The sequence below is a fragment of the Mirounga leonina genome, unplaced genomic scaffold, assembly GCF_011800145.1.
Source record: "Mirounga leonina isolate KUSES-001 unplaced genomic scaffold, KU_Mleo_1.0 Mir_168, whole genome shotgun sequence".
NCBI classification, from domain to species: Eukaryota; Metazoa; Chordata; class Mammalia; order Carnivora; family Phocidae; genus Mirounga; species Mirounga leonina.
In genome coordinates this window covers 9,037,277-9,057,044 of record NW_023270426.1, presented here as the reverse complement: position 1 = coordinate 9,057,044, position 19,768 = coordinate 9,037,277, and the positions used below count along the sequence as shown (strand labels likewise).

General features: G+C 41.5%; 1 protein-coding gene across 5 annotated transcripts in view; it reads right to left on the bottom strand.

The window, feature by feature from the left end:
* The window catches only part of SNX24 (sorting nexin 24), a 157,616-nt gene that overhangs the window by 2,901 nt on the left and 134,947 nt on the right, over nt 1-19,768 (bottom strand). For 2 of the 5 annotated variants that reach the window (XM_035013992.1, XM_035013995.1), the window contains exons 4-6: nt 5,813-5,907; nt 4,410-4,442; nt 3,807-3,871 (exon numbers count right to left, since the gene is read on the bottom strand). In XM_035013992.1, coding sequence (XP_034869883.1) covers nt 3,807-3,871; nt 4,410-4,442; nt 5,813-5,907 — 193 coding nt within the window. Of the gene's footprint in view, nt 1-3,730; nt 3,872-4,409; nt 4,443-5,812; nt 5,908-19,768 lie in introns of those variants that run through there. The other 3 variants (XR_004680863.1, XM_035013996.1, XM_035013993.1) reach the window with 2 other exon arrangements.

Below are 19,768 nucleotides of genomic sequence, written 5' to 3'. Positions count from 1 at the left end.
TTACTTTTGGGTGATGACACTCGATTTCTTAGTGTTTGCTTTTATCCAGCATGAAACAACATAATTTTCCACAAACATACCTTTAATAATCTGTGATAGGACTTAAATCTACATATTTTGAACGCAATCAAGAGCAATGATTTTGCTAAGTTCATTTTAATTCTAAAAGTATTTCTCCCCCCACAGAAGTGTACTGAAACCAAGAGCCATCAGTGGAGATATTGATCAATTCTCAATTAAATGCCCAAACAGAACACATTAACATGCTTTATTAGCATTTGGGCATTTATCCCTTGCTACCCAAAATATAAAAGTTTATTTGAAGGTTAGTGAAATTACATCATCAGCATATTCAGCTTAAATGGATTTAAGTAAGTTCAGCAAAAGGGACAAAAAGGGGAAATACTATTAATTACTCAGTAATGCTACATCGCCTGAAGAGGTCAAGCAGTAGTTTAAAGGCAAGGGGAGGGGTGCCTGGGTGGCTCAGTCGGTTAAGCGTCTGACTCTTGATAGCTCAGGTCATGATCCTGAGGTCGTGAGATGGAGCCCCCCCATCGGCCTCCATGCTCAGCACAGAGTCTGCTTGAGATTCTTTCTCTGTCCCTCTCCCTCTGCCCCTCCCCCTGCTTGAGCATGCTCTCTCTCCCTCTGTCTCCCAAATAAATAAATAAATCTTTAAAAAAATAAATCAAGGCAAGGGGAAAACTGAAGTAGGGCACAGGGCTTGAGGGTGAGGGGACAGGAAGGTGAGGAAAGACCTCTGTGGGCAGGTACTGTGGGAATGAGGGTGCAGCGGCCACCCGCCAGGGTGTCCGGGCGAGGAGCATTCCCAGCAGAGGGAAGATGGCAGGCCACGGCGCTGTGTTTATGGTCCAGCAAGTGCTGAACATGCGCCAGAGGCTGGAGATTCAGAAGGTGAACACGACAGAAAGAAAAAGGGAACAGTGTGTGTGGTCACTACAGTAAAGGAAGCAAACGGGGGGACTCTGATCGAAGTGAATGGAACAGAGAGGTGTTTTATAACAAGGTCCACCAATCAGGGACCAACGAGAAGATTATCAGAGGTCATTTTTTTCCTCAATTGGTTCCACTCCGTTCTACACTTTGAATTTCGGCTTCATCATACATAGGATTTTCATTCAATGCCCATTAGTGTTTGAATGCTGCCCCCGCCTTTGTTTCCCATTGAGAGGGGATGATTTAGCAAAGGTTTGTCATTTTTGTTGGTTCTCATTTTTTTGGTCAACATTTACTGTGGACCTTAAAAAAAAAAAAGGCAATGGGATTGGCGGAAGGGGGAACTCTTAAGGGGCCCTTGAGAGCAGAGCAGGCAAAGGCTCTCTCAAGCTGCGCCCGGAAGATGCAGAGGCAGCACCGTGTGGGGACAAGAAGAGAGCTCCCGGGGGTGGGAGGGGGAACAACAGTGCCCTGGGTGGGGGGGGGAGAGGAATGGACCGCACACCTCAGAGGCCCAGAAAGAACTCAGGGTGCATGCGGCAGAGCGTGGAAGGGGCTCCTCTTAGAAACAGGAGCAGGGGCCGGAGCATCAAGGGCCGTGAGAGCCTCATAGGAGTCAAAGCTCAGAGAGAGAGGGTGGGGATGGAAACCCAAGACTGTGTCTCAGCTGTATACACAAGGTCATCAAGACCACAAGCAAGGAGATCATCCAAAAGAAAGCAAAGGAAAAGACAAGAGGATCTATGATAGCCCGCCGGTGGGCTGCCAGGGATGGGAAGAAAAGCGGGAAAGGGGGAAAGCGCAGGGGAGACCATGGATGAAAGCGGAGAGAGTGGTTGAGATGGTGGCCGAAGCTGATGGGAGGTCTGATGAAAGCTGATGAAAAACATCCAGAGTGTAGCCAATGCTGCAGATGCTGGGGACCAGGGCAAGAGCTGTTGTGCATTCCCCTGAGAAATCCAAACTGAGGCCAAAAAGCGTATGTTCAGAGAAGACTGATTATTAGCATTTTATAAGAGGATAGTGTCTGCCTCTGGAGGAGTACCCTCCACTTTTGCTAAGAGGCCTAAATAACACAGAAATGTGATGCCAGTAAAATTTATCTCTCATTTAAATGCTAAAGATCTGCAAGAGCCTATCAGCAGCTCATACTTGTAAGATAACGGGAATCCGATTTATGAAGGTGGGTTGGCCAAACTGCACAAAAACAGATCCGGTGACGGGCCCTCCCATACCTGGTGCCATCCTGTCCATAAAACCCGTGATTTCCGTGTCCTCTTCAAACGGCAATCTCCCATTTGCACAAGTCATCCGTCCACGCCAACGTTTTACCAACAATACACACTTTTACCCTCTCTAGCTCCAGATATTTGCCCCTGAAGTTCTTTCCCCCTCAAAGTTCCTCCTGTTCTTTGTTGCCCAACCAGGTGCACAGATCATAAAACATCTTCCCTCTTCCACTAAGCACCCTGGCTAAGATCACAACGATCATTCCATTCTCCACACATCCACAGGAGTGTCATCGGTCCAATGCATGAAATTTCTGACCATCCACAATACCTGGAAAAAGTACTTGTAGAACCACGTTCAGAAGATAAAAAGAATGCTTTAGAGAACGCTGCCTATTTCCTCTAGCCTAGATTACATGATGCGTATCTGTTAACTGTAACATTTTGTTAACCTAATGTCAACTAATATAATACACATTTTTTTAAAAACACAGGAAGCAAATGCTAGACAAAGGCAATCATTCCTCACTGAAAGAACTGTATAGGGAAAATACTCTAAGAACGTATTCCTATATAGCAAAGGCGGCTCTCTCCGATCAGGGCGCCAGGAATGGTCCATCCATGGAGCCGGGCTGGGTCCTGGCCGTCCCTCTTTACTCTGCCAGCTAAGTCACTGATCTCAGGACACACACTGCTGCCACAGAACGGTCCCCTCCTCTTGCTGGTGATAAGGTTTTATTGTCAGAATGTAGGAACAGTTTCAACAGATAATTTATCTACTGCTATTGAGTTGCTATGCTATTTAGTTACTCCCAGGAACAAGGGCTGAACATTCACTCTACATAAAGAGCGCACAAGGAGAAATTAGGCACCAAGGGGTCTGCCCATCAGCCATGTGACACCGGGCAAGTCAGGGACCTCCTCAGGCCCCCATTCTCTCATTAGCCAATGAGGATACCTGCCCTGCCTATTACATGGGGCTGTTAAAAAAAATTAGATGGGAAAACGTCTGACAATGTACTCATGAAGAGGTGTAGAGCAGACCATTTGGGGAGGGACTCTGAGGAATTTAAATTTCTTGGCACAAAGAAAGGACCCAGGCTAAAATATTGATTACACTTATGCATAAATTCATTATATTTAAGTATATAACTCCTAAAAATACACATTTGATCATCTGAGATGCTATAACCTAAATGGAAGTAAAGATACACATGTAACATACATACACCGCTTTGGGGGAAAAAAGCATTTCAAAAAAAAAAAAAAAGAACCAGAGCCTTGGAATCAAACCTTAACATCTGGATAAAAACAAGCAGAGACCAAAATATAACACCACCAAAAACAAACAAACAAAGAAAAGACAATGAGTATCGTTCCTCCTTATTACTCTAATTCAAAACTGCCTGGTACGGTAGAAAGAAAAATTACATTTCGTGCTGAAAGGCCTGCCCCAATTAAAATTCTGAATGTCTCTTACACCAAGAGCACTGGTTTATTGGCAGATTATTAAGCCCTGGACCAATGTCACTCTGTTAGACCTGTATTAAAAACGTGGTTTATGTGGTGCAGGGTCAGATCAGTAAAGAGCTGTTAGCCGATGACAGGTTTGATTACCGCCGGCTGCAGGCAAGACGTATGGATCCCTGAGGAACAGCAGTACCGGCTGGTGGGACAGTTTGCTGGAAAGGTCAAGAACAGGCATGTCAGCATCAGGGGACGACGGTAAACAGAAAACACGACAAACTAGCTTTGAGGGGATCAAACTGCTGTGTGGGGACATCTCAAGGTTTATGTATCTAACCGTGTGGGTGACTAATAGCGAGCAGAGTTACAGGGAACGAACCAGCACTGTGCTCACCTTCTCAACATTTCTTTGTGGAATCTGAAACAGATATACAATCTATATGATAAATCATTGCTGAAAAGTGCTGGGTTTTTTGTTTTTTGTCTTTTTTTAAAATCTCACAGCACAATTATTGATAAAATAGTATTCTTATTACTTGCACAAAACAATGTAGGGTTCTTATCCCTTCATTCCTAGATATAGCTGGTTACTTCTCTAACTTCCTATCAAATATTTATAAATTAATTGCCTAACAAATATTATCAAGAAGATCATGACTTGATACATTTATACCATAGTCATTAAAACTCAACAAAACCATAGTCCTATTCCTGGTTTTATATAACTCTTGATTGACTAGTGTTAGTTCTTACCTTGATTCTTCAGATTCCGTCTCATCAAAAGATCTAGAATTTTTTTAAAAGAAGAAGAGGAAGACCATGTAAGTTGGGGAAATGATGCTGCAAACCAAGGAAAAGAGAGCCAGTATTCTTAGAGCTCTGAATTGGGGAACATTTTGAAGAGAGAGCTGTCTTGACAACGTCACAGCATGACTGATGCCTCCTTCTAAAGAATCTTAAGACCACCATATTCTTGAACTTCAATTTTCCCGAAGATCACTTACACACCCTATGGTTTTACTTTCGGGCTTATATAATGGAGAAAAGATTTCACTCTGTCATTCCTAAAATCTCTTCTTAAAAACACCCTTGTATAGAGCACAACCTCCTAGCAAAGGCACTCAAGTCAGAACAGGACAGACGGACAATGCCTATTATTTGGAGAACACCCGTGCTCTCTGGGGTGAGTGGAGCGTGGCCTTGAGCAAACACTACCAGTGAGAGAGCTGGTGTCTGCAGCCTTCATCCTGAAGATGGCTGGGGTTTAACACACCTTTGGGTGTGGTCTGAGTGAACGTCTTGTAGCTAGTGTGCATCCTTCAGGAGGCTCTGGAGGCAACAAGAGGATGAACAAAACCCCTTCTCCTGCGTGGGTTTGCAGAGACTTTGTAATGATGTGTTTCTCTGTAAATGGATTTAATATGTCAGGGGTATTGCTGATGGCCTTTGGAGGCCAGCTCAACCTAAGTCGGGGGCCCAGAGCTGGGCAAGTGGTTTCAGAGTTCATTCTTCAGAAGAACACTTCCCAATTGCTGATGATATCAAATGTCTGGTTCCTTGGTACACAGGGACTGGGATTTACAGCCCCGCATTAGAAGGTCCTGTGGGAGAGGCAGCAGGACAGCAGGGAGAGAGAGCTCATGTGGGAAGTCCTGGGCTCTGCCAGCGACAAGGCGAGAGATTTTGGGAAAGACACTTAATTCCTGTGTCTCAGTTTGATCAGGTCAACAATAAGGGAGTCGGCTAAAATTACCTCCAAGGTCATTCACAGCTTTTAGATAATATGACTGCATATGCATGGCATATACGCTTTGCTCAAGTACCCACAAATAAATTTATTAGTCCCTCAATAGGCTATCTAGATTCATAAGTCCCATTACGTAACATCACTCCATGAAGCAGCATATTTTAAAAAGGCAGTTCCGTAAGTCTAAACCTGAGTTACTGAGCCTTGGTCATTTGGCAGCAATTTAGGGATGAGGACTGCAGAGGAATTCCTTTGACTACATGCAGGGGGCCAGTGAGTGCTGTCCCAGCAGAGAGAATGAGCGTGGCCAGGCTGCCCCTTCTAGCATCACTGGGGTTATTGGTTAGCCCAACAAGTGACTGCAGAGTAGCTTCAAATACATGTCCGATAGGTGAACAACACTTCTTACCCACAACTCTCTGCCTTTGGTAGCGAGGGCAAGTGTCGCACATTTAGGAAATCAAGGAAGAGTTTGGGAAGCTCTTCATTTTCCAAAATGACAGCCTGCAAAAGGAGAAAAGAGAACTTAGAAAGTGAAATTTACTAGGCAATCAATAATCAAATGAACTACGTCAAAAAGTCATGACTGCCCATCTAAGTTCTTACCAGCATCATTCTTCACAATCTGTAAGGGGTGGGGTGGTCCCTATTTCACCCACCAAGAATTCAGGGGACAGGCATGCTCTTCAGTGTCACCAAATACTCCATTTTATCTATCTCTCACCCAAAAAGCATTTATGGAGCATCTATTACACATCAGATGCTGACGAGGGGGGCAGACAGTGGGCCACCAGGTGGGCAGAACTCTTGCCTTCATGGAGATTCTGATTAGAGTATTTTAAAAACCTGGGAGCCTCAATAATTCTGCTAAGATATGTACATCAAATTTTCCTTACTGGGTGATAAAGTGGTCTGGGCATGTGTGTATGTGTGTGTCTACAAGAGACCACTACTGTTTAGAAAATACTACATGGCTTTTTTAACTGGAAGATTTAGCCAAGATCCCTCAGCTATCACCTCTTTTCGGCATTAGGATCAACTGACATTTATGGCCATTTGGACAGCTCCACTTAAAGGGTCAGTAACAACTTTACCACTAAGTGTAAATCAGTGTATATACAAAAAAAAAAAAAAAAAAAAAAAAGAAAAATCTATACGGTTCTTCCATTTAGGGAGCTCTGCTAAGGAGCTGGCATAATGGCATAACCATGTCCTTTCTCGGCCATCCGAATTACGCAAGTGCAAGGCGAAATCTAATGGAGAACAAGAGAGTGCATTTTCGTGGGTATCTATTTTTATAAAAAAGAGGGCCACAGGGTATGAACTGATGAAACAGTTGCCCCTCTCTCCCACCACCCTCCCCCCCCTTTGTTTTACAAAGACCATGGAAAAAACATCAAAGATTGTACGATAATCTCTGAAAGTAAGAGAATTATTTTCAAAGGTCATTGTTATCATTTACCATAGTCCTCCTCCCACATGTTGTTTAAAGAACAATGAGGAGGGATGGTGAAGTATTGCCCACATGGCTGATCAGGAATAGCTATGCAATGTGATGCATAAGGCGCAAATGACAAAAGGTCAAATGATGTATATTTTGAAATATGTAATTCTACGTAACATTGCTTTTTGTCATAATTTACATACTGAGTGGTCTCATTTCTAGCAGAATTTTAAAACAGTTCCCCAGTTTAGGACATATGAATGGAATGAGCAAAGCAGGCTAAGCCCTGAGCTACACCAGCACTCAATCCTCCTGCTGTTCAGTTTCTCGAGAGGAGGCATCTGGAAACCCAGCCCTGTCTTGGTCTCTTCCTATTCCTTACATAGCTGCTTGTATCCACTGAGGCTTAAGGAAAGTAAACAGAAAGTAGGAAAACAAAAAATGCACAAAATAGAAAAAAGCTCCTCTTCCCAGAAGCATGCTTTCACTACTATTTTCAATGACCTTCTAAATTTTCATCTACTCAGGGAAATTTTGGGGGTGCCCATAAGGTCATTATTTCAGTGCCCAGAACTCAAAGGTTGTAAGGATCATCGTATATATGAAGCTCCAGGGAATTTTTGCCATAAAATAAGTTGTAATGATTATCTCCATGTTTCTAGATATCTGTTTAAGAGAATGACACAATACCTATTTAAATAATAAAGCTTGATGTTGTAACAAATACAGAGCTGATCACCCAGGCAATAGTTTTAATTACGTGTACAAGTGGTAGCTTTCAGATTAAAAAAAAAAAAATGGTGGTGGGGGGGTTAACACTCTTATCTCCACCCCCACCTTTTAAAATAAATTAAATCAATAACAAGTGTGGGACACTTTTAATGACCTGAACTACTTAATTTCCAGGATCTTTAGACATGTCATCCATCATTGCAGTATGGAGGAAGACATCTCTTGAGTGTTCAGGGGGTTAGTTTGGTTTTATTAATGCAAGATTTAGGGAATTTTAACAAGGTGAATTGTTTATTTGCCTTGACAGATTGGCTTACAATGCACTGGATACAGCTACAGCATGATCATTAATGACAAAAGACAGGCAAAAAGCTGTTTACACTGCAACACCAGGACAGGAATTAATCCTGTCCAGCCTCCCCAAACAGAGCACTCCAAATGGATGATCACATTTTTAAAGGTAAGATATACTGGCAAAAAAAAAAAAAAAAACAGAAAACTCCAGAAATTTGTGAGCATTTTTGTTAAATATTCCCTGAAAATTCTCAAATATTTTTCATAAAAGAGTCACCAATATGGATTTCAGGACTTACAGTTGTAAAGAAAGTAGTGTTAGGGGGGTTAGTTAAGCATACCCCATGTTACATGGTGGCAAGATTTCCTAAACTCTGCTAAGAAGGCTTGTAAGAAAATCATTAATACTTAAGTCCAAACAGAGCTAGGGTGTCATATGGTAGAATTTACCTAATTTAATATGTACAAGAGAAATGACTGTCATTGATTAGTACAGAGATGTACAAAAGAAATTAGTTTAGTCAAATCTTTCGGTTCATACACACATGATCTCACTCTCTGAGAAACCCAAATGTGATGTGGGGCTGTTCCATTTACATCTCCTGTTTCTTTCTTTTTTTTAAGATTTTATTTATTTATTTATTTGAGAGAGACAGAGTGAGTGACAGAGAGCATGAGCAGGGAGGAGAGGAAGAAGCAGGCTCCCCGCTGAGCAGGGAGACTGACACAGGGCTCAATCCCAGGACCCTGGGATCATGACCTGAGCTGAAGGCAGACGGTCAACCGACTGAGTCACCTAGGCGCCCTATCTTCTCCTGTTTCTTGAGAAGCTTTCACTCAAGAAGATCCCTCCTTTTTATTTTTTATTTTTTAAAGATTTTATCCATTTATTTGACAGAGAGAGAGACACAGCGAGAGAGGGAACACAAGCAGGGGGAGTGGGAGAGGGAGAAGCAGACTTCCCGCGGAGCAGGGAGCCCGATGCGGGGCTCGATCCCAGGACCTGGAATCATGACCTGAGCTGAAGGCAGACGCTTAACGACTGAGCCACCCAGGCGCCCCGATCCCTCCTTTTTAAAGCTGAGCCCTGGTCCATTCCACCTTCTTGGGACCCCAGTCCGGCCTAACTACCCAACTTTATTCAACAGGTAAATAAATATATTTAAACATATAATAAATAAATAATTTTTATATAAATAAATATATAAAAATAGATATAAATTACATTTTGAATATCAAATCATATTTCCCCATTGTTTTAGCTTGCTTACCATGATTTTTGGTTAATCCTCAATGGTTAGTCATTTCCACTTTTTAGAGAGGCAAGACGGTGTGGTAGGAAGTATGGAGCTTTGGAGCCAGAGCTGGGTTCCAACACCCCCTGGCTACCTCATGGGGTTAGTGTGAGGATAAGTTGATGTCCTCAAGAGTCTCTGGTGCACGATTAGCATTCAATAAATGTTCACTGTTTCCTTACAATCTCTTCGTTCTATCAATCCCGAACAGCCTATTTTATCGGTTTTGGAAGTTTGGATTATTGTCCATCCAGCAAACAGGGCTTCTTAACCCTCTATGATTCATGGATCCTTTTGAAAAATGGATAAAAGCGGAGAATCTCGCTTGCTGAAAAATATGCATCCATATATAATTGTGCTGACAGTGGCAGGGGGTTTGAGGCCCCTGACAGCCCGCCAAGGACACCTGCTTTTAGCTCCAATGTGGCAGTGATGCTGCTGGGGACACTCTTCATTTGGCCTGGCGCCTGAAGCCCTCGCTGTCGGCCTGTGCTGTATACCAGCTCCCCAAAGGACGCGCTGGCCTTCCCGTTTTAGTTTTCTACCTCTTGGTCAATTACAACCCCTCCGGAGTGTGTGCTGCCTTGGGATTGGAATTCATTAGTGCTTTCAGCTCTGGGCTGTGCTTGAAAATATTTGTCTGGCAGGGAGGTTACCGGGCTGCAGGATTCTTTCTGGTAGGTCAAAATCTACTACTGCACTGAATTTAGACAGTCAATCATATTCATGGCTTCCGTGCCTTCCATATGAAATTCTAGAATTTAACAACCTGTAAGGTTGATGGTTCCCAAAGTTAGCAAAACATGGAGGAAAATGTTATTTAAAGTCTTATTTAAACTCTGCTGGGTCAAAGTCCAGCTAAGGAGGCACGAGAACCCAACATTTGTTAGGAAAGGAGCATTTTGAAATGCAGGGCAGTGATGGGTCCCAGACTATCTAATCAATTAACTAATAACTCTGATGGTAGAGTTCCGACCCTAGGTCCAACTTTGGACACATGGCTGGGCAACCAATTTATAGAGTAAAACATCAGAATTCATAATGAATATGACAAATTAGAGAAAAGAATCAGAAAAAATCCCACTAAATTTTACAGGTGTAAGGACTGAGTCAAATACTACATGAGGCAGAATTAAGTACCCAGATGTAGGATGAAGAGTAGCTGTTTATATACAAGTGCTGTTGGTCTCAAGTGGTAGGTCAGCAAGAAGTGTTGTTTCCAGAAGGTTTAAAAAAATGAGCTGAGCAATCCTCTTGGCTCCACTTAATGCAATATTATCTAGCCCCCAAAGAAAGAGAAATAAGAATAAATGCAGAAAGGCCTACAGGGGAGCAATGAAAATGAACAGAAGATTCAAAATAGTTTCTATTAGGTCACCCAATAGCAGGTACCGAGCATGGAATGAGGTGTTGTAGGGCCCAGGAGTCTGGTTGTTTAGTTAACTAAATTTTTTTTTAAAGATTTTTATTTATTTATTTGACAGAGAGAGACAGTGAGAGTGGGAACACAAGCAGGAGGAGTGGGAGAGGGAGAAGCAGGCTTCCTGCAGAGCAGGGAGCCCGATGCGGGGCTCGATCCCAGGACCCTGAGATCATGATCTGAGCCGAAGGCAGACGCTTAATGACTGAGCCACCCAGGAACCCCTAACTAATGTTTTTTTTAAGGAGGGTAGAGATTTTCAAAGCTGTTGGAACAGTAGGAAAGGACTGTCCTAACCAGCAGAGAAGGTGTCTATCTCTAATTGAAGCCAGTGCAAAAAAAGAAGCAAAAGTGGCCCATGTATGGGAAAAACCTGCATTGCAAGAGCTTCTAGAAAAGCCTGGGCTCTGAATGTCTTTTAGTTGCTCTTTGATACACATGCACATGGTAGAAGCTAGAGAATTAACAGAAGAATGCATCAAAGAAATTTCCATGCAATTTATCACTTGGAAGTAATGTAGACTAAAAAGCAGGTTATTATTAAGATGCACGTAAGAAATGGGGTTAAATAAAGAACTGTAACAAGTGTGTGATATACTATGTAACAGACTGCTATTACTGTATCCAACTCTGATAAACATTAAAACTGGGGAACTGTAAGAAGTAAAAAATAATAATTATTATTCTTTACACAGTGTTACTTGCTTTCAGGATAATAAATGACTTTCCTTAAAACACACCAGATATTCCTTCAGAAACATCACTCTAAAAGAATGGGGGAAAAAAAAAATCTCCTGGTCTACAAAAGCATTTAAAAAAAATTGCCTGGATGGGGGCAGAAAAACAACAGCATTTCTACCAGCATCCCCTGCAAGCTCAATGTTTACTCGAGAAATCTTTTTTATTGAAAAGGTGCAATTATCATCATGTAACACAAATCACAAAATCCCAATTTTTCTACCTTATCAGCTTTATAAAATCATGTCCCCAAAGGATACCATTGATTAGTTGCACATGTTCTTTCTGTGACATCCCAAATACTTAATTGTCAGTTATCTTTTCTTCTTGAGTAAGTAAAATGCAGTCACAAAATTACAGAGGGACCTGTTCTGCCTTAACCTTCGCTAGATGCCATCATGCAGTGGAAAACACTGGTAAAATATCACAGGATAATGCCGTCCGACAAGGGAGACATATAAACACTGTAATGATTTCCCACGAGTTTCCATTTTAGAAAATTGTCACTAAGGCGAGCATAAACGGTGACACGTCTCCACCGAGGACACGGTGAAATCGAACACTGGCATTCTAGTTAGGTCCAAACCTACCCAGCAGCCAATTATAACAGGAACGGAACATCTTGTTGAAAACTTGGACAAGACCACTTTGCTAACCTTCCCAGATTGCTGCACAAAGCTGCATTGTTTTCACCGATTTGATCCTTTTATTCTCTCCTCAAAACAGTAAAGAAAGAAAAAAAACCCCTCACATTTCTGCCCCATTGTCTATCAGGGTTTGTTACAAACTGCAGGGAACCTCTCTGTCACAACGGCCAGGAGGCTGAACTAAGTCGGGAGGTTTTCAGGAGTCTTAAAAGCCCTGTTCTCCTCTTCCATCTAGTTGGGTTTGAAATGCCTGATTGCTGGGGTGACAAAGTTCATGACGGTTTTTCCTCTGCCCACTAGGAAAGATGCTTCATAGCATACCTACTTCAGAAGTGCAGCAAAAAACAAGAGGGAGAAAATCAATGTGTCCTCACCGCAGTAAATGGGCGGCAGCGTCCGGGTCCTCGGACATGGAAGCCTCCCAGCGCGCAGAGCCTTCGCGGTGCTCAGGCTTCTGCTCACCCACACCCCAGCACTTGTTCTCAATTTCACAAAATGAGCCACAACAGTAAGGTTATCAAAGGAGTACTTTTAAAAAGTCAGATGAGCACCTAAAAATTACAAATCAGATGTGCGTCGGAAGAACCCACCGTACCACGCATCCTTCCTTTTGTGCATGACACTATTCTCAAGACGCACCTAACTCTGTGCCTGGAAAACACTGCACTATTCAAAAAATTCAACTGCTATGGTTTCATAGGGCTTTATGGACTATCTTGCAGGAATCTGAGGACGTGCACTAAAAGCTGAATGCTGACAAGGGCCTTTTTAAAATGCTAAAGAGAAAAAAAAAATCTGTGAAAAGAAATTCTGTAATATGGCTTAAGACAGATTTGAAAGAAGAAATACCGTTTCTGATAATATAGCTAAAAAGACAAAACTAACCGTGGAACAAGAGAAACTGAAACATCAACCATCTTTTGAGCTATTTTAGTATCAAAATTTATGTTCTGTGTATTTCTGGAATATTTATCTCACACCTACTATGTCCAACCACTGGCACGATGGTTGGCCAAACAACCATGGTTCTGCCCACCCAGGACGTATAGTCCAGTGAGGAAAATGAATGGTGTTCAAATAATCACAGCCATGAATGTGGGATCACAAACTGAAACCAGGACTTTGCAGGCAAGTATAGCTGTTTTAAGTGTTAGTAACGAAGCCCCCTTATGAGCCCCTGGGGTGAAGGACTGCTTCCCTAGCAAGGTGATCCTGGAGCTGGAGGAAGAATGAGCTGATGGGTAGACGGAATGGGATATTTCAGACACACAGCACAGGAGGCTCAAAGATAGAAGCATTGGTGGTATTAAATGCTCACAAAGGCTAAACACCTGTGCAAGATTTCTCAGAGGGCAGAGGGGCAGTCAGGATCACCGCCAGTGTGGCTGTGCCTTAGAGGGCAATGAACCTGGGCTGGAGAGGCTGGGTGGGGCTTCTGGGTCACGTCAAGGATTCTGCTCTTTCTCCTCCATGGATTTAGGGGTCCAGTGAGCGGTGTTAGCAGTAAGTGGTAGGTAGGGGATCTAGGTACTGATACGTTGACTGAAACAGCAATACTGCCCCTCACACCCAGTGACCACGCATTAAATCCTGTCTCTCGTTCTGTCTCTAAACCACTTCTTAATCAAGCCATCAAGTTAATGTTAATGACTATATTTTCATTTCTACTGGTTCTTTTCCACATCTGCCTGGTCTGTTTTTCTTTGATGCTCGCTCTTTTCTTATGCCTTCAATTATGTCACACATTTTTATTTTTGGTTTTTATCAAATTGTCCTTTCCTTGAAATTCTTGGGGTTTAATTCTGCTGTTATGTGTCCACTGACTCTCACTCATAGCTGTTTATTTTTTTCTGTGTTCTGTGGTTTTGGTTCATGAGCTCATCTCAGCAGGGCTTTACCTGTGGGACAGGTCAGGCCAGGTTCAAGGTATATCCTTTCTGAATGGTTCTGTTTCTGCTCTTAGGAAACAGATCCCCGACTAGGATCTCCGGGATACAATCAGCAGTGAGCCAATGATTATGTAAACTTTTTTAGACGGGGAGTTATGAGACCCTGCGGATACTGAAAATATAAACCTTAAACTACCATAAAACATGGCTGGGAAGCATGAGGAAAACTTCTGCCCATGCTCAGTATATTTTTTCCTAGGCCAGTGGTCTCTAAAGTAGGTTAGAGGCATATGGGAAATTAAGGAAAATTACCAACTATGATTCAGGAAAACAGGTATTAGAATTTCTATTTATTTTAAATTAAAAAATAAAGAAATCTATCCTTTCTAGCTTTTGATGTACAGATTCATATAGTAGCACAGACATGTAAGTTATTATTAAATGTGCATATACTGGAGCATTATGCTCAAATATTTTTCATGATAAGGATCCTGGGCCAGGGGAACCTGCCCCTAACTATATGTAAGAGGGGGTGAGAAACAATCTATCCAAACACCACTTCTGAAATCGTCTACTTAGCTTATCTTTCACTAAGGGTGTGGCTCCATTACTGGAAATGCCCTTCCCACCTCTTTTCAGCTGGCCAACTCCTCCCTGGCCTTCAAGTCTCAGCTCAAGCATTCCCTTAGGAAACTTCCCCCAAACCCTCAGTACAGACTAAGTTACCTTTATGAAAAAATGGAATCCTTTCATGCGCTGTGATGATTAATAGTGTTCTGAGTCATATTAACTTTCAAGAATTCTAACCTACCAAATAAGGAAATCTCCAAGGTGGTTTAAAACTACAATAATATTTATTTAATGCCTACTCTGTGCCAAGCTCCTTATCTTACTTGATTTTCACAATACTGTGAGACACTATCATTATCCAAATTCTATCAATGAAAAATTGGGGGCTCACAAAGGCTAAACACCTGTGCAAGATTTTTCAGAGGGCAGAGGGGTAGTCAGGATCAGTTCTCCAGCTCCAAAACTACTGCTCAACTGATGTCTCCATTCATTCATTCATTCCATAAATATATACTGCATGTACAACAGCACTGTGCGGTTCTTTTCTTAGTGAATTTTTTTTTCTTAGTGAATTCAACTGGAATCCTAATCTTTCCCAATATATATTTTCCCACTATATTTATAAATTTAATTTATCCCATAGATAAATTTAAAGGAGCCAATGAAATAGACTCCCTTAAAATACATTCCTGATTTTCTTTGGATTTTACATGTATCTTAACATCTCAACTAAGACAAGTATATAAAAACTCTCAGAAGAAGAAAGGCAATAAATTCCATTAATCTCTGCCCTATATTTAAACAACAATAACAACAACAACAAACAAAACTTGAAAAAAACAAAAGCATAATCCGAAAGGATCTGGCCTCATAACACTTCAAAACCTATTTGACAATCTCTGACCAACCGCATTCTTTTTTGACTGGTTGAAATACTTTAAAGCCACATTTTATGTACTTTTGATCCAATTACCTAATTATATGTTGAATAACAATGTGACTCAATGACAGATTACAGATAACACCAGAATTTTATGAGGCATTTCCCTGACGATCCAATAAAAACAAAATAAAACAAATAAAACAAATTCTAAAAGCCATTATAAACTAACTTCTTACCTCTAAGGCAAAAAGTTAAGACCACAAAAATTATGAACACATTTGAATAAAACAGTGTATTACAAAGCAAACCAAAACTGATTTAGGAATTCAAATAATGGGGGTGGGGGGGGTACAACACTCATTTAAATATAAATCATAGGATATGCTTATGGAAAGGTGATCTTATTACTTTAAGGAAGAAATAGTAATCAGAACTGGGCTTGTAAGATGTTGGCTGGAGACAGCCTCAGGAGACTGGTTTTTAAAGAAAGATTTACAATTAGCATAGCCTCTGCATGTTGAAGAATTGATGTTTTTAAAGTGTTTAAAGCGCTTGAAAACAACCTGCTCTCTCAAGTCCCTTCAGTGTTCCTCCCACCGCCTAGTTTACCCCTCTGATTTATTTAGCATTCTCCTTCTTCACGTACTGTACACCACAGGTTTCATGTGGTATAGTCAGATCAGTTAGGGATTCCTAGGCCTACACGTTCTTGCGGCACGGCAGTTAAGACATAGGGTACCGGGCAAATATCTTTTTTTGGTTTGTGTGTTTACATGAAGACCCCTAATACCATTTTATATTTGTCAAATTGTCAGCATACTGCATTGAATCTCCTGTTTAAATGCTACAGTTATTGTGTTGCAGCGAATATTTTATGGGAATTTCAGACCAGTGGATGAGCAGAGCGCATGGTGCATGGGACTGAGCAGGAAGAGCCTAGAGAGTGAGCAGAGACCACTTCAACATGCAGGAATGAGTCCTTGGAGAAATGACACAAACAATGGAAAGTGGCCCTTGTGGAGACAGTTCTGAGGTCTAAAGTTAAAAACACATCTAGGCAGCAAATAATAAAGAAAGGGGGAAACTGGCCCTTGACCTCTTGGCTGCAACAACAAAAAAAATGCTGTCAATAGAACTATTCACCTAAAACACACTGGTGGGTTAACAGTAGCCCAGCAGGACGACACCAAGGAGGACGGAATACAATAACAAGAAGAGGAGAAAGTAGGCCTATGTGTACATGGCTGTTAATCATTCACAGGATGTCCAAGTAAGACCCCCGTCTTGAGTCCACGGAAAGAACTTATCTATTCTAGCCCTTCTCCTAAATCTAACACCGAGAGAAATGCTCCCGTATCTTGGAACTACATTACAGATGTTTATTCAGGGACTCACACTCAACAATGAACATGGACCCCTTCCTGGAATTTTTCACATTACAGCAGGCATTTCCTGATAAACTCCCAGGTATCCCCAGGAAGTAGGAACAGAATGACTGCACGGAAAGCTACTCTACACTTAGGCAGAAACACGAAATCTCTGCTCAGTCTTCTGCAGATGGAAGCCGTGGTTCAGACTGTCAGTTGCTACCCAACATCCATTCTTCCCTTCTTCCTTATTAATGGAACGTCAGTTTTGTTGGGGGGGGGGTGGTTAGTCAAGGTTATAGAAGCAAACAACAATAACAAAAAACCATCACAACACCCCTGCCCCCAACATTTTCCAAAGTGCCTTGCCATGAGACACAGATACGGCCACTAAGATGTCAGTAGAAGTTGCTGGATGGGAAAGATCCAAAAAGTTGCCCAAAAGTAAATGGTCAGATTCCGCTGACTCTCCCTCATCTTTTGCTCATCTCTCTACCTGCTTCCTCCCTCTTCTTGCCTGAAACATGACCGTGATCTCTGAGCTCAGCTGCCGTCTTATGATCGTGAGAGGCCAAAAGAATCAAAGAGATCCAATCCCTGATAATCTTGAGCCACTGAACCCAAACCCACAGTTATCTACCACTAGTAGTGCTTGAGAAATAATATGCTTGAGAAAGATAAACCCCACTTTTAGTTCAGCCCTTTTATTTGGGCTGATATCTGCGGTAGAACAGAAACCCTTACTGATATAAACCTCTTGCTTCTACAGATCATAAAGTCCTATTTTTGGCCCATAGAACAGAGTCCTGGGTAGACTATTTTAAAGGAGAAAGAGAAGAGAAGGAAAAAAACCCAACTCTGCTATTCTACCTTTAATTTATTACTTCAATACTGAGTAGAAAAGGAAGGAAAGAAGAAAGGGAGAAGAAACAACCAAGAGACCCCGATATTCTATTTTTAACTTATGACTTTAGAGAAGTCCATACCATAAAGAATAGCCTATGAAAAATGAAAAAGCAATTAGGCTTACACATATATTGCACAATCTATAAAAAGCAAGAAAAGGACCAATATATGAAAAACTTGTCCGCCTAACACAGCAGGTGCCAAGAACACATATTATGGAACATGGAAAATATCAAGCATACACCTAATGAGATGAAACTAAACAAAGAAAAATGTAAGCTGATTATCCAGAAAAATATCCTACTAAATTGGGTCTATTAAACAAATCATAGACACCATCCCTGTGGAAATGGAAAGTGTTTCATTAAACTTATCTTACAAAGGATTGTCCAAATCACTGCAGAATGAGCCACAGGGAATAATTTAGCATCAGCTGATGGAAGAAAATACAGTTCTGCTTAAACAGGTCCTTTTAATCACAAATTTTATGAACTTTTAACAGCTTTCTATTAAGAGCAATTAAAGGAAGATAGTAAAGGTTTACACTAATACTCTAGCAAGTTAAAATGACTATATACATCTTCAAGCAGTGTATATCTTCAAGATCTTAGCTAAGTTTGAGGGAGAAACACTATTTTTTCTAAAAAGAAGAGGAAGAAGAAGCTTGAAAGTTATTTCTCTGGTGTCCAAAATAACACTTTTGCATTCATTTCTTCTCCCTGCCCATGGCTTGTCCCTGATACACAGGCTGCTGAGGAGCCAGACATCAGTGGGGTAGGTAGAGATGCAAGAGGAGAAACACAAGGGTGGGGGGGACAAATACAATAGAGGGGCCAATGGAGACAACCTAGATATCTTCTTAGTCCTATGCACTAAGCACACTAGTCAACCGGACCAACCTTCCCAGGCTGTGGTCTACCCCACAACCCTCACCCATGGCCTGTCCCAAAGGTGTCCTTGAAAAGGAGCCAGGGAGGTACCTGGGAGCAGCTGACAGGCAAGCTCCCAGTTTTTCTGTAAAAAAAAAAATCTTTTGGGTGTGTTTCTACAAGGTTCAGCTAGGTGTGATCACCTGGGGGGGGGGGGGCAGCCAATGATCAAGGGAAAACTACACCCATTATTTCACAGTTACTACTGAGAAGTGAAAGCGAGGTAGTTTCAGTTTACAAGGACTGTACTAAACACGTAATCTACCTAAATTGCTTACAATTCATATTAGGCAAGTTTCTTGGGTTCTCTGTACTTCAAGGGGGTCAATAATAGTATCTGTCACAAACCTTGTAGTCATGATGAAATAAGACTCATGCCCATAAAGAAACTGCTGCAGTACCTGATATATCATAAGGACCTAATAAATATTAGTATTTATTATTATTTTCCTTAGTAGTAGTAGGAGTAGGAGCATAAGATAAAAACAATTGGTGATATAATGATTTATAAGAAATATATATTCTGACTGTGATATAATGATTTATAAGAAATATAGATTTAATATATACATTATATATATATATATTCATCTCATACTCCTACTTTAGATGACTATATATTTCTTAGATATATTTGGTTTTTATCCATAGTTCCTGAAAATGCTTCAGAGCCATAAAGTTGAAATGGGTGTCTTGTTATTACTGAAGGTGAATTTTGGACCCACCCAAGGTCAGGGGCTAGTTGCCGGGAAGACCAACCACATGATCAGAGGGTTGGGACTTTCAGTCCCACCCCTCAAACTCCCGGAAGGGAAGAGAGGTTGGAGATTGAATCAGTCAATGGCCAATGACTTACTCAATTATGACTATGTAATGAAGCCCCATAAAAACCCAAGAGGACAGCTTTACAGTCCTTTTGGGAGTACCAAAAGGAGTACGAGAACACTTCCATGTGCCGCTGAGCTGGGCCCCAAGTTCCAAGAGGACAGAAGCTTCTTTGTTTGAGATCTCGCCCTACATATCTCTTCATCTGACTGTTGATGGGTAGCCCTTATCATATCCCTTAATAAGCTAGGAAATGTAAGTGTTTCCCTGAGTTCTCTAAGCCACTCTAGCAAATTAAGTGAACCTAAGGAGGAGGTCCTTGGAACCTCCAACCTGTAGCCAATCACTCAGTACAGGTAAGAGCTTTAACTGATGTCTGAAGTATGGGGTGGGGAGTAGTCTTATAGGACAGAATCCTTAATCTGT